This window comes from Nanorana parkeri, unplaced genomic scaffold, assembly GCF_000935625.1.
Source record: "Nanorana parkeri isolate BGI_ZX_2015 unplaced genomic scaffold, ASM93562v1 scaffold1404, whole genome shotgun sequence".
Lineage (NCBI taxonomy): Eukaryota > Metazoa > Chordata > Amphibia > Anura > Dicroglossidae > Nanorana > Nanorana parkeri.
In genome coordinates, this window is record NW_017307672.1 from 19,526 (window position 1) to 34,057 (window position 14,532).

Below are 14,532 nucleotides of genomic sequence, written 5' to 3' on the forward strand. Positions count from 1 at the left end.
TTGGTGTGAACAAGCCCTTAGACACTGAATTCCTTTTTTTTTCCTACCCTGTATTTTTTATATATTGTACAAAGTGCAAAAAAAAAAAAGTCAGAAATAAATTAAATGTTAAAGAAAAAAATATATAATAAAAGAAGAGGGCTTCACTAACCTGAACTCCCTGTGTCTCTATGCTGGTATCAGCCTCCTCCATGCCCTCCTCCGATGCCACCGATGACTGCTGCGGCGTCGCTGGCTGCCCTCCAGTCTCCACCACACGCCGGTCGGGCGCGCTCTCTCCGCTCTCTGCAGGAGAGGACATAGGAAGAGGCGGAAGTGGTTCCGCCAGCACTAGAGGGAGAAGCCACGCCAGCGGCCAGAGGACCCGTCACGCGGCTTCTCTCCTCTCTGACGGAGGGGGGTTGCGGTGCAGAGGCTGCGGCGGAATTGCCGCCTGGTGCAGGACAGATGCCTCGCCACGGGCCCCGTGCTGGTCGCGGGCCCTCGGGCAGCGCCCGACTGCCCGATGGGTCAGTCCGCCCCTGCGCTGGAACCAGTGGCGTAACCAGAGTTACAGGCGCCCGGGGCAGAACAAAATTTTGCGCCCCCCCCGGGTCTCCGTAAGCTGTCTCCTGCAAAGCCCCCCCACAGATCCTGCAGAGACCCCCACAGGCCCTGCAGTCTGCCGGATCTCAGGGGGGCTGTGCAGAATCTATGTTGGGCCCTGCCAGCACAGTCGTCCTCCTACCTGGAACTGGGAAAAAGGCCTCCTCTGCTGCCTCGGCAAATCAACGTCTCCTCCATATTCTGCCTTTCCCCGCCTCCTCAGCTACCGTCATCGGCCCTCCAGTCTCCTCCATCTTCACCTCTTCGATCTCCTGGGCGTCCGCCCCATCTCCTGTCTCCGCCCCCTGCCGCTCCGTCCCCGTCTCCTCCTGCTGCCGCTCTAGCATTGAGCTAGTGCGTCCGCCCCATCTCCTGTCTCCGCCCCCTGCCGCTCTGTCCCGGTTCCCGTCTACCACGATGGGCATTCAGCCAGTGGCGTAACAACCGGCGGGGGGTCGGCGGTACAGAGCTGGGCAGAGCAGAGTTGGGAGCGCTGCTTCGCCTGCGTCCCGGTACCATTTGATCCACGGACCGGTACCGGGCCGCGGCCCGGGGGTTGGGGACCACTGCCCTACGAGACGTGGACTTCCGTGCTTGTAATAAAGTAGGAATAATATTTTCTGATAAACCCTTTACGCTTAGGATATTGACTTCAACAGCCATGCCATCAAAGCCAGCGACTGAGAAGCAGGGTGGTAGACTAGACCCCGAAACAGAAGATCTGGCCAATTAGAGAGCCTTCTTGGATGTTCGACAGACAGATGTAGGATATATGTGAACCACACTCTCCTGGGCCAACTGCGACCCCCCTCCCCCCCCAGGATCACTGGAACCCCCTCTAGGGCTATCCTGTGAAGGAGACGTGGCAGAACCTTCAATAATGGTAAAACATAGATCAGGCTGAACTGATCCCACAAAGTTACCAGAGCATCCACTGCAAAGGCTTTTGATCGCTGTATCAGTAAACAAACCTGTCCAGCTTGTTGATGTATCTGGACACTAGAAGAGCTACGCCCAGTGTACCCCAGAGCCGACAAATCTGCTGTAACACCTTCGCATTTAAAGACCACACCTGATCTAGCTGCTGCCGACAGAGTCTGCCAGCCAAAATTCCACTCTTCGCCCCCTCCTCAGTTCATGTCTTCCAACCTGAATGTGTCACCACACTGATTAGCAGATATTTTGCAGGTCTTCCGGAGCAAGGGGTTATCGCTCTGGTACCTGAGGTAGAATCGTTCCACAGACTCTAATCCAAACTGTTCAATTCCCGAACCCAAAGGGGGCATCCGCCCCATCTTGGAGCGCAAAGCCCTAAATGTATTTTCAGGCCCATAAATACAACGTGGAAGACACGAGGTCTGTTATAGTCTCACTCAATCAGGGAGATTTTCTAGTCTCCGTAGACATCAAGGATGCCTACTTGCATGGCTGCCTTTTTTCAGCGCATCAGCAATTCTTTCACTTTGCTTTTGGCATGACCTTCAGGTTTAACAGACCGGGCTGGATTGTCTCCGGGTGCAGAGATACTCTTGCAGAAGCGGTGGATGTTCTGGTGGGGCAGTGGGATCAACACACCCTGATCCTATGCTTTTCCTCATCTGAAACTCCTTCCTCGTCCTTGAGTGCATTTTGTTGCTCTTGGCTGACCCCATCCTGATCAGACTACTGGCACATGTACATGTGTTCTCATCCAAATCTTTGGTTCCAAGGACCAATTTACTATCCTGCCTCTGTCGTTCTCCATGGGATGAATCTTGGCATTTCTGCAAATAGGCCTAGATCAGCACCTATACCTAAGTACCATAAAGGAACACTTTTATTACCTTGTTTCAATGACCGCTCGTTTCCCAATATTTAAAACTTATGTACAGGTTGTATCTCGTATGGCTACCCCTGTGTGCTCACCTTTTGACTCTGGGATCTAAATTTGGTACTTTTTGTGCTTCAAAAACCTGCCTTTGGAACCTATCGGGAATATCCCTATGACCACTCTCACTCACAAGGTTGTGTTTCTAGTTCCCATCACCTGCGAGGTGCGTGTCTGAGCTAGTGGCTTTGCCCGGTGAAGAACCTTTTCTGGTGTTACACAGGGTGTAAGGTGGTGTTGGGGATAGAGCCTACTTCCTCCCTAAGGTGGTTTTAGCCTTTCAATTCAACCAGGACATTGTTCTTGCATTCCTCTGTCTGGCTCCAGTTCATTAGAAGGAGATGCTACGTTGCTTGATTGTAGTTTGTGCTGTAAATGTCTACCTTGCAGTCACGACTTCCATTAGCAAGATTGACTCTCTCGATCATCCTTGATGGTCCTCATGAAGGGGAAAAGACTTCAGGTGGCATAGACAGATCATTATTCAAGGTCATGGTCTAAAGTATCAGGTTCCAACCTTTACTGTCAAGGCAGACTCTACTAGATCTGCAAGTGCTTCTTGGACTTTTCGGCATCGGGCTACTGTTTCTTTGATTTGCAAGACTGCCAACTAGTGTTTTTTTTGTTTTTGTTTTTTTCTACACATTCTCTACGTTTTACTGGGCAGATGTTCAGGTGTCATCTGATGCCAGCTTTGGGTGTAAGGTCTTTCAGAGGGCTTTTTGAGATGCAGGCAGTCCCCAGTTCTGCCCTTTTTCTTTTAGGCCTGATAGTGTTTTGTTGCTAATGCCCATTTCTCAGTTGGACTGCTTTTGGATGTCCCAACAGTCTTTTTTTAAATTCCTGTGTTCTTCAAAGTACAAAGAAAATGGAATTTTGAACGTACAATCCATTTCTTGGAGTTTGAAGTGCGCAGGTCCTACCCCTCTGTCAATGATCATGCTCTTGCCACTGAGCTGTGATTAGCATATTGGAGGTGACCGGTTCTTTTTAAGGTAACATTAGTGGTCTATAAGACCCTAGTGTCGCCTTTCTACGTCAATAGCTTTAGCTGGGTAATGGCAGCTGAATTTAAACACAGCAGGCAGTGACTGGGACCAATAGCCAGCCTGCTATTGGCTATTTCACCCACCCACTGCCTGCTGTCAATCAGCAGAGGAGGGACCTGAAGGACGATTGTTCTTCAGGTCCTCGTCTGGGCATGGGGGTGGTGTGCATGGGGGGCACAGCAGCTCACTGCAGTCTCTCCTCCCTGTTCGTAACCATTGACAGGAAGCACCCTGCGTTCCACACGGCGGATGGGCGACGGGCTGATGTTAAAACAGCTAACAGCCGCGACAGCGATGTGCACCTTTTACTAACATTCTGGCATCATGTAAGTGTTTTTTGGATTTTTTTTTTATTTTGTGTATGGCGGGAGAATGTAGCCACAGGCGTGGGAAGGAACAGGAGGTTCCCTTATTTCACATGTATTTGTGTGTATTTAAATGGTGATTGTTGATGCAATGTTCTGCCACTCTGAGCCTGATGAAGGGGACCCTGCGAGGCCCCAAAAGCGCTTGCATTGATGACGTTCTGAGTCATTAAATGGACTGATTTTCACCTTATATTGGAGTGCTAGTAATAAAATGTATTTACTTTGCACAGATTGAAGGCACCCCCGTTTCAAGCAAAGCAGCTCGGAAAACCTAACCAAGCCTTCTCCATGTTTCATAGAGCTGATGTGACTTGTTAAAGAGCTCCAGTTTTGTCTCCGCTGTCCAAAGGACATTCTCTCAGAAGCATTGTACCTTGTCGGTATGCATTTTAGTAAATTCCAGAATGGAAGTCTTCCTTTGAGTCCACCGTCTCTCAAAAAGTGACCGATAGTGCGATCAGCCACTAATCTATCTTGACCTTGGAGTTAGCTTGTATGTCTTGGGAAGTTTTCCTTGCATCTTTGGTTTATCATGTGCACTATCCTTATTATTCTACTGGATGCAGAGAGGGAATGCTGCTGGAGAGAGGGAACACAGTCACCTTTTAGGTCTGGGTTTATGGAGAAGAGGTGAAGAAGAACAACTTAAGTTATTTACCTACTGGTGAGTTAAGTGCAGAAAGTGCCAGAGTTAACATTCAGTGGCTATTCAGTATACGTGCAATGTCCCTTGAGTAATCCCAGAAGCCAGATTTTCATGTTCTATCTTGGTGAAGGGTTCTATAGTCCTCGATTTTGTGTTGGTTGCTTTTAAATATTTGTAGAGCATTACAGGAAGGTCAGACATCCAGAAAATCTGGGTACATACGAATGCATTACCTTTTATTTATTTATGTTTTTACTGGAAAACTGTGCCGCACAAACTAGCCTATCGTTTTGTTTCCATAGACAATCTGCAGCGTTCAGTCTTTGTCAGAATTAATGAGCCAGGCATAGCCTGTAGCAATCAAAGTAATTTACCATTGCCATTAAAATATAATTTTGTCCTAAATTAGCTCTTTAATTTGGGATAATTTCTATTGCTTGCCCATAATATTGCCATTGTTCTTTTTTGCTTGTTATACCGATAGATATATCATCTAAGAACATATTAAAGACATTAATACACAGTGTGTGGTGTTTTAATAAAAACTGTATGCGGGAAATGAGTTGGAAGCGAATTAAATGGATAAGATGGCACAGATCTTCCTATGTAACAACATGGCCCTCACCCCTCCTTCCTGTTCTCTTTCAGTTGCAGTTTTCTGAAGTGCTTATAAAATGGCGGCGATTCTTCCACCAGCTGGCAGCGGATCAGGGCAAAGCCGGGTTAGCTGCTGTCGAAATTGAACTGGAAGTGGAAAAGTTACAAGTAAGAGATCACCCATCATCCAAGTATTAAATAGCTTATATCCACGGTTGTGAAAAGAAACCATTTTAGCGGAAGCAAAAAAAAAAAACACTTGAAAAGGAGATGTATTGTGTGTACCATTTTTCAGTCGTTATTGTCTACAGGATAATTTTTCTTGCAGTGTCTATAAAATAATCACTTTTTATAGGTCTTTTGAATAGCTCACAGTCGGCTTAGTCAGGATTTCCTGCTAGGCATGTATGTTTCAGGAAAGACAAGCCATGTCATTTGTGTCAACTGTTAATTCTGTTTTACATGGCTTTTTGTGTCTTTTGGCTTCCAAGGTAATTATAGATAAGAGATCAGTTCAGACTGCAGATACACATAGGAACAGTAGAGTAGGCCTGGGAGAAAGCAATGTATATAAATGTTTAATAAGGTGAAACTAAGACCGAGCCTTTTAATAGAGTTTAAATCCTTCCTGGACAGTTAATTATGCAGATCAGTTTGCTATCTCTGTTCCTACAATCCTATTGTATTTAAATACGTGACTGTAAAGGTATCGGGAAAGATACACCTTGAATTAGAAGCAAAGTTTCTTTGCTTACTGTAAAAAACATTGACATTGGTTTAACTTTTTGGTAACATTTCTGTTACACTGCTTTTTTTTCTGCTTTGTTCTTTAGGAAGAAAGACGTGTGTGTGTGTGTGTGTGTGTGTGTGTGTGTGTTATACATAAACTGAGGCAGTAAGATTCAGGGGTGTGGAAATTTAAAATAAACTACTTGTCCAAGGACTAAAGCGGGGGGGCGATCTACTTGTCCCTCATGGAAATCTACTTGTCCTGATACAAAAAAAGAAAAAAAAATGTAACCAAAACCTTATTTAGCAGTGCGAAGAAGAGCTTCTCATTGGTCAGTGCTGTCAGGTGACTGCGCTGACCAACGAGTGTTTGCATTTTGCGAGTGAAATTCAGAATACATGGCACAGGTAGACAGTACACCCATACTGGCGGATGGGAAGGATCGTTTGCTGAAAGGTAAGTATAGTGGGAGGGAGATTTGTGCAGGTAATTCCATTTTCCCAAATTACTTGGGAAAGTGAATTTACCCTTTTGGAGCGGGTGCAGACTTGGGCGACTGTGTGCGTTTGCCACGCGGCCCCATTGATTTCAATGGGGTTACATCCGCGTGGTAATCGCTGAAAAAGGTACATGTGTCGTGTTTTCAACCGCGATTATGTATGATTGCACGGCGTTATTGCGGCGGCAAACTGCGCAATCTGCCTGGCATGCCTAGGGTGCCATTAGACAATAATGGCACTGCCAGCACGATCGGTAGTGGTGTGCATTTCTGTGATCTCCCGGCCATCCACGCGGTTTTGTGCACGATTGCCGTGCGGTAACGGATCGCCCACTCCGCGCACACAGATGATAGGGGTTGGTTTTAATTGTAGATTTTTTTTGCTTTGTAATATTTTTTATTTTTATTATTTCTTAAATTTTTATGTATTTCCATTTTTAATATATATATTTTATTTTTTACTTTTTTTCTTTTCACTTGACTTTATTGCTATCACACAAGGGGTAACAATTCTGTGCTGGTTCTCCTATGACAGGAAGGCTGCATTCCCCTGTCACTATTCACACGGAGCCGAGTAGAGAAGCGTTCTCTGCCCTGCTCCATGCTCTCTAACCTAATTTGCCGTAGCCACTGATCCCCCACAAGAGGGGGGGACCCTGAAGACCACAGCAAAAGAAGCACGGAGAGAGAGGCAGCCGAGACAGGTACACGGCCGGCTGCCGGAGAGAGAGAGAAAGGGAAGAGGGTAGGGGGAGTGAGATTCAGGCAAGTTACAATTGGTTTTGGACGGCTGTACAGCCGTTCAAAATCACTTGTACTAAACGGCTCCCACACTACATTTAGCTGTGCTGCTGGCCCGCAGCCGGCTAAATGTAGAAAAAAACTGCTCGCCCGGTGCCCGAAAACTGCCTGTCCCGGGCGATAGGAATTCCACACCCCTGAGATTGTTGTGGGATATCGCTACTTTAGAATACAGCTGACTGGTGTTAACCTGAATTTTAGTGAGAGGTCTATTGGGTTAAACAGAAAAAGGAGATGCTAAAATAACACCTTCAACAGTTAAATGCTAATTTCATTCTAAAATTTTACAATTCGACACCTAAACAATATGTGTGTCATTTAGGGAAAATTATCATTAAATAAAATACCGGATGTTGATGATAATGTTGAGCTCTGGGAACATTCAGAAACCTATATTCCGATGCTTAACCATCTGGTGTGGTTCTAAATGCTTCTAAATACCTTTTAACAGAGTTAAAGTATAGGTGATGTGACGCAGGATGAGCTGAAGACATTGCTTCAATGTACCCCAGCTACAGTGAGTGTGGTGGTGGGGGATGAGGATGGAAGGGGGGCTTGTCTAGCAGCCCACAGACTAGGTACAAAGTTGTCAATGCTTGTCTGTTGAGCAGGATGTACTGCAGTAGATATCCAGTCTACTGGTCAACAAAGACTGATTTTGCAGAGAAGGGGAGAAAAAAAAAGTGTTTTTTAAGATGACAAAATAATACATAGAAGGCAGTGCTGTATACATGAACTAAATTGCTGCTGTGCCCTTAACTCTGCTTTAAAATAATGTAATCCGCTTGTTTTTTTTTTTTTGGGGGGGGGGGGGTTCCGAACATACTTCTTTTATTTGCATTCATTTTCCCCTGAAACCCTTTTGCTTATTTAAAACTGCCCTGTGTTCCTTTTCAGGAAAGTTTGGCCAAACTAGGAATTGCTACAAAAGATGAAAGTCATAACTGGTTCACGGGCGAAGATCTCGGACTATCAGGGTATGCTTTACTGAAAATTTTGTGATTTCAGTAGCCTCAAAATACACATTTGTGCCTATTTACTAAAGTATCTAAACCCATAATATATTGCTATTGACCAGTCCTGAAAGTGGTGGATGCATTAGTTCTTTTTTTCTTTCTTTGGCTTTTATTTTCACCTAGTGACATGACCTACAACACACGTCCTGTCTTTAGTTGGCTCCACTTTATGCAGGATCATGAGGCCATCCTTGGGTAGCAGCATTGTCACCCTGTGGAAACGGTAGTGTTAGATGCACTAGCAATTTTAGATGGACTTGACTAAAACATTAATTTAAATCCAGCAAACACTTTTTTAAGCAGTTGCAGCAACAGGTGTTTTTTTTTTTTTTTTTGCAATAACTTAAAGTGGACCTTTTCCCCCTTTCACTAAAAATCACATCAGCATGCAGCTCTGCATGCCAATTTAAAATCATATTACATTCTCTAGTTAAACATGTTTTTCATTTACTTCCAAATAGTTCATCCACTTCCTGGTCCACTTTGGCACATATTATATAATCTGTGCCCCAGCGATGCATCCAGGGAAGATTACCTCAGCAGAGCATTACTGGGAAATCTCATCTGTAATCTCAGGAAAAGGCATTTTCCTCTCCTGAGATTATGTGTATGGTCACATGTGCCAGAGTTCCAGGCAGTAAAGGGAGATGGATTAATCTGCCCTTAGTAAAAATGGTAATTGTGAGAAGAATGGGGAAGAAAACAGAAATAAGGTATGCAAAGAATAAAAAGCTGGCAGTTTTCTAGAAGCGCGTGTTTGCACATTGTCATTACTAAACATTTCTAAAGGTTCCTTTGTTACGCCACTGCCATTATCTTTAAAATAACAACAATCGCCATAGCGACCCAGGCAGCCGCTATGGGGCACATGGGCACAGGGGGGCCCAGCCAGATGCCGAGCGAACCGCCTGGGTCGCTATGGCATCCTCTGCTGGTGGCTTTCACTGGCGGCTCTGAAGAACAATGCGCTGCTGTTCAAATCACTGACCGTAATCTGTGCAGCAGCCCGTTCATCTCCAGAGCCGCTGCTGAGTCAATGTGTAGTATCTGTTCTTATCAGTTGCCGGTGGAAGAACGACACCACTCCTTCTCGAGGTGATTAGGATGGTGGCTTAGTATTTACCGGCGTAATTGGTGGGTGTCAAATGGGGTACAGTCCCTCCTGGTTAGATTCTGGCCCAGTGATGCTGGGCTTGTCACCGGTGGTAGGGATGGACCCCTGACGGCACTACCTTCTGATGGGAATGGATGCGAAGCTTGGTCGAGGCTGGAGGGTTGGGAGGCGGCAGAAGCCCGTGGTGTTGTGCCCCCTGGGGGTGGCGCCCCAGGGGTGCTCAGGAAGTCACTTGGGTGTGGGAGACCCACATTGACTCACTGATCACTTGGTCACACACCACATTGCAATTTTCTGCACAACGCCTCTTGGACAGGCCTTATGGCTAGTCCGGGGCAATTTTTTTGCACTCGGCCCCTAAGGCCTGTCAGCGTGGTGCACTGGCACTTTAGTATTATTTATGCACGATTTGCACGATTGGCTTTTTTTAAAAGCTTTTTGACCCACAGATGCTGAAGGTGCAGGTTTCTTCGGGGCCTATTCCTGATGCTGGGAGGAGATTCTGTGCCTCGAACGGGGTTCTCTGTCTCCTCCCACCCAGGAGGGGGGTTTCTCTTCGGGAGATCCTCCCTGCCAAGTACTGTGAGGGACCTGTTTCGCAGGTCCCCGAAGGAAATGGTCCACCAGTCTTCGGGTTGGTGGGCCAACAGTCTCAACCCCTGTCAGGAGCCTTGCACCCCGGGGGGGTCGGGAAGTAGGTCCCTTCTTCGGAAGGACCTTGCACCCTTGTGCACGTTTTTGTGTGCTGTGATTTCACGGTTGCACTTTTTTTGTTCACAGGGGGAAGTTTATTTTGATGCACGTCCACGGGCTTCGAAAAAAAAAAAAAACACCATCTATGGCTTTTAGTGAGCTTTGCACAATCATTAATTCATTAAATATGCTAGAATGCGATATATTTAGAGTATGCTATACAAATCCCCTACATTTATCACAGATTGTGTACATAAAAATACTGACTTACGACTAAAATATGTGTTTGCATGTTTGTTTTTGGGTTTTTTTCTTTTATATTGAGTGAACCTCACCTTACCTACTGAAGTTGTTCTAGCTTAATTGAGCATGCACCTGTGAATTACTGCTCTGTGGTCCTTACACCAACTTATTCTTTAGGTCTATGTAGGTCTAAGGAAATGTAGAGGAATAGCAAATTTTGCATGATTATAACATATTCCCCATCAACCAAGACACTGCCCCAGGTTTTGCTTCCCCACTTAGTAAAGCCTCCACTTTCTCTGTGTGCAGATTGCCCACTTTCTTGCAAAACAAGGACCACTAACCATTTTTTCCACATTCTTTTTTTTTTTTATAGATAATTTTTATTGATTTTTGCAAGTGTCCGAGACACACAATGATAACAACAACACAATCACAAACAACAATTGGGTCAACATAACCCAGGCATTTACACATCAGTACACTCACTATGTTTGTCATGAGGTTACACAAGTTACACAAGCTGTGGATGCAATACACCAGGTTCAAGACATGGTGATAAAGCTCTAAGATGGGTATCACAGAACATTGAGAAACCAACTCAACCACATATATCAGCCGACCCAAGAGTATCGCCTAGGACCCATAGGTCCAGGACTGGGGAACTCAGGGCCAAAAGTTAGTATTACTACCCCGTTTCCAAATTTGTGTTTGAGGAGGCCAGCCATGGGTCCCATATGCGGCCAAAGCGTGTCGGGTTACCTCTCTGCTCGTATGTTAGTTTATAAATGGGGAGTGCTTGATTGATCAGTCTTTTCCATTCGCCCAGGGTGGGGGCCGTCTGGCTACCCCAGACCAGGAGAATGGTTTTCCTGGCATAAAATAACAGGAGGCGGATAAGTGTCTGCGGATCAGTGCTAGCTCCCCAAAGATACCCAGGAGGCAGAATGAGGGGTTGCAAATGTTGGGGAAGCCGAGGCTGACCTCCATGAAGGAAGTGATTTCCGACCAAAAGGCTCTTATGACGGGGCATTCCCAGAAACAGTGCAAGAAGTCGGCCTCTCGCCCGTGGCGCTTAAAACAACGCGAAGTCGGGCGTAGGCCGAGTCTATGCATCCGGGCGGGAGTGTAGTAGACCTGGTAGAAGAACTTCATAGAGGATTGAGGAGTCCCCGTCCTCATCGTGGTGCCCGAGGAGGTGCGGAGGGCCGCATGTCCGGCGCCATCTTGCCGCTGGAACCGGGCCAATTTTTCGGCCGCTGAGACGTCCCTTTGGTCCCCGATTTTCCCCATCGCAGCTGCCAGGAGGATCCTGAGGGAGAGCGGAAGGAGCCCGGGTGCCGACCGAGTCGCTGGAACCGTCAGGATAGGGTAAGGATGAGAGTGGGACCGAAGCTGCTGCGATCAGCGTCCGTCCATGCACGCCGCTTGGCCACGCCCCCTCAACTTTTCCACATTCTTAAAGTATATTTAACCGTCCTAAATTCTGCCGCCCCACCCCACCACCACCCCCAGGACACGGGCTATACCTTGCCCGTAGCCTGGAAGAGCGAGGGGAAATGCAGCGTAGAATATTAGAAGCATCATCAATGGAAATACTAGATTAAAATCAAGTTGAACGGTGGGTCAAATTCGGTGGAGATATCGATGGGACCCAAACTACGTCGGCATCAGTTCTATAGCTGGAACAGAGTCCTGGCAATCCGGCAACAATGGTTTACAAACTGACAGAGTATCACAAAATTGCCCCAGGTCTTCTAGGAACCTAAGAACTGCTGTTTTCCCGTTTTTTCCTAGCTGTCAAACAAAAGGGGAAGCCCCATCTGTAGTTGATGCCCGCTCTCTGTAGTACTTCCAGGAGCGGGTGCAGTGCCCTGCGCCGCACCAGAGTCTCTCTACCAAGGTCTGGGTAAATATGAATGTATTCCATTAAAGTCCGTTTGGGGATGTTCTCGCAATCACCACAGCATGGCCTCCTTATCCGAAAAATAGTGCAAGCGACAGATGACGTCCCTGTGTATATCTGAAGCCATATTACGGGGGTGTAATGCCCGGTGAACCCGGTCAAACAGGGCAAACGGTCAGTTCTCTTCCTAGCATCGTATTAAAGAGTCTCCGCCAGGTCCAAGTCTGCCGTGGCTTCCGGCAGGCTACGGATATGCAGGTTATTCCTGCGTCCTCTATTCTCTAAGTCCTCTAAAGGTGAGACACAGTTCTCTGGGAGCAGGCTAAAGAGTATACCTGCGTTTGCAGAGCCGATATTACCTTGACATGAGAGTCCAGACGGTTTTCCCCCTCCTCCACATGTTGGAGCAAGTGTGTTACTTCCCCCCTGAGGGACAGAATGTCCGACTTCAGGGATTGCTCAAGGCGGGTAAGCATAGTAGTGAGTTCCTCCTTGGTCGGGAGAGCCCTCATTAGCTCGTCTATGGAGGGTGATGGCGAGCTCTGCTCCCGCTAGTCCCCTGTTTCAGATCTGTAAGGAGGTGAGTCTGCAGCCCGGTCACGTGAGGACGGGGTCAAGCCGAGCAGGGGAACTCCGCGGTTGGTTCCGGGAGTCCGCCTCTAGGTAGTGCTTAATCGTCCCCGGCTTTGGGGTTTTCGTAGATCCGGAACTCTTCCCCCATCGTGATCCACGGCAGCCGTCGTTATAGTAGGTGGTAGATAGTCGGGAAGTCTATTATTCAGGGAAAGGCTCACGGAGCCCACACCAAGCACGTCTAGCCGCCATTGAGTCCAGGCCACTCCCCCCCTCCCCCAGCGCTGAGATATTTTGATTGATTTTTTTTTTTTTTTTTAGTCCTGCAATGCCTTACTGAATTTAATTTTATATAATTTCTTTGGAACAGATATAGCTTTGTTTTGGTGGTATTTAATCACCACTGAGGTTTTTTATTTTTTACTATATAAAGAAAAAAGTACTGAAATTTGTTTTTGTTTTTTAAATACCTGTTTTCCCTATGTTATATCCCTGTTATATTTTGAAACATTGCAAATAAATCTTTCTTCATACATGTAGGCCAAAATGTATTCTGCCACATTTCTTTGGTCATGTTGGGTAAATAGATACCAAACATGTCAAGCCTTAAAATTGCGTGCTCCTGCAAAAAACTACCATACCCAAAATTGCCCATAGGCTACGCTTTGCCACTCATCAATTTAGTGTTAAACAGTGATTGATGGCCCTAGAATTATTGCTCTAATATGTAACTTGTGGCACAATCATCGCTTTCGCACATAGGTACAACAAATGCATGTTTGTGTGTATGTAGGGGCTTTAAAAAAAAGTTTGTGTTTTTTGTTAGTTTATTTTGGGGGGTTTTTATGCAATTTACATTTTTTAAACTTACACATCACTAATGCACATCGCTTCCTCTTTCAGTGTTTCAATGGGAGATCAGCCAGTAAAAGTATGCTGATCTCTCCGCTCAAGCAGCAGAGACCTGCCGTGCCGGACCCGAGCCCGCACAAGGGACATTGGAGCCTCGGATTGGAGCCCCAGTAAAAAATATTATTTAAAAAAAAGTAAATACAATTTTTAAAATGTGTAAAAAAAAAAATAATAATTAACTAATACAAAAAAAAGCACACACGCACCATATTGTGGTGTACTCCAATGCTGAATTGTTAGAATGCATCGCAGTGCATGATTTTTTTCTTTATAAATAAAACTTTATAAATTAATTAATTTAACTGTGGCAGCACATGGCAAAGGTTTGTGACGCGTTGCCATGCGTTGTGATACCTTGTGTTATAATTAAATATACGCCTGTATCATTTTATCAGAACACAAACGCCAACACAGCGCGTAAAACGATTTTTAACAAAAGTCGCTTATTTACAGTTTTGCGTTCCTTCATTTCTATATCTTTTAGATTTAGTCAGAAAATATTTTTTTTGTGCACTGGTACTGATTTTAGTGCTTTTATCAATTGAATTGTGTATTTTTTATCGGTTTAATATTAATTTGAGAAACAGGGCCTACAAATTTAGAAGCCCCATATTTTTATTCTACCGGGCCTGTGCTTTCAGAAAATATATGGTTTGGGTTTTTTTTTTAACAAACGCTAGCAATGCAGCAATTGAAAATCAAATCAATGGGAAAAATTGCAAAAATGGTGTGGCCAGCTGAGGTGCAAAATGTTCTGGAGGGCCTGGCAGCGAAAGAGTTAATCTGTATTTGCAGGGCTTGAAAAATGTTAGGATGTCTCAACAGTCATTCAAAAATGTCACCAGTCAGCATGACCGGACTATAGCCTTGCAATTTATGTTAACATTTTTTGGGTACAGATAGAGCTTTCTTTTGGAGGTTTATAATCACCAC

The 14,532-nt window shown here is 45.6% G+C and overlaps 1 protein-coding gene across 1 annotated transcript in view; it reads left to right on the forward strand.

Moving 5' to 3' along the window:
• The window catches only part of LOC108798104 (proline dehydrogenase 1, mitochondrial-like), a gene marked incomplete at its 5' end in the record, with an annotated part of 92,367 nt that overhangs the window by 15,641 nt on the left and 62,194 nt on the right, over positions 1-14,532 (forward strand). The window contains 2 exons of the mRNA XM_018569820.1: positions 5,164-5,280; positions 8,040-8,119. Coding sequence (XP_018425322.1) covers positions 5,164-5,280; positions 8,040-8,119 — 197 coding nt within the window. The remainder of the gene's footprint in view (positions 1-5,163; positions 5,281-8,039; positions 8,120-14,532) is intronic.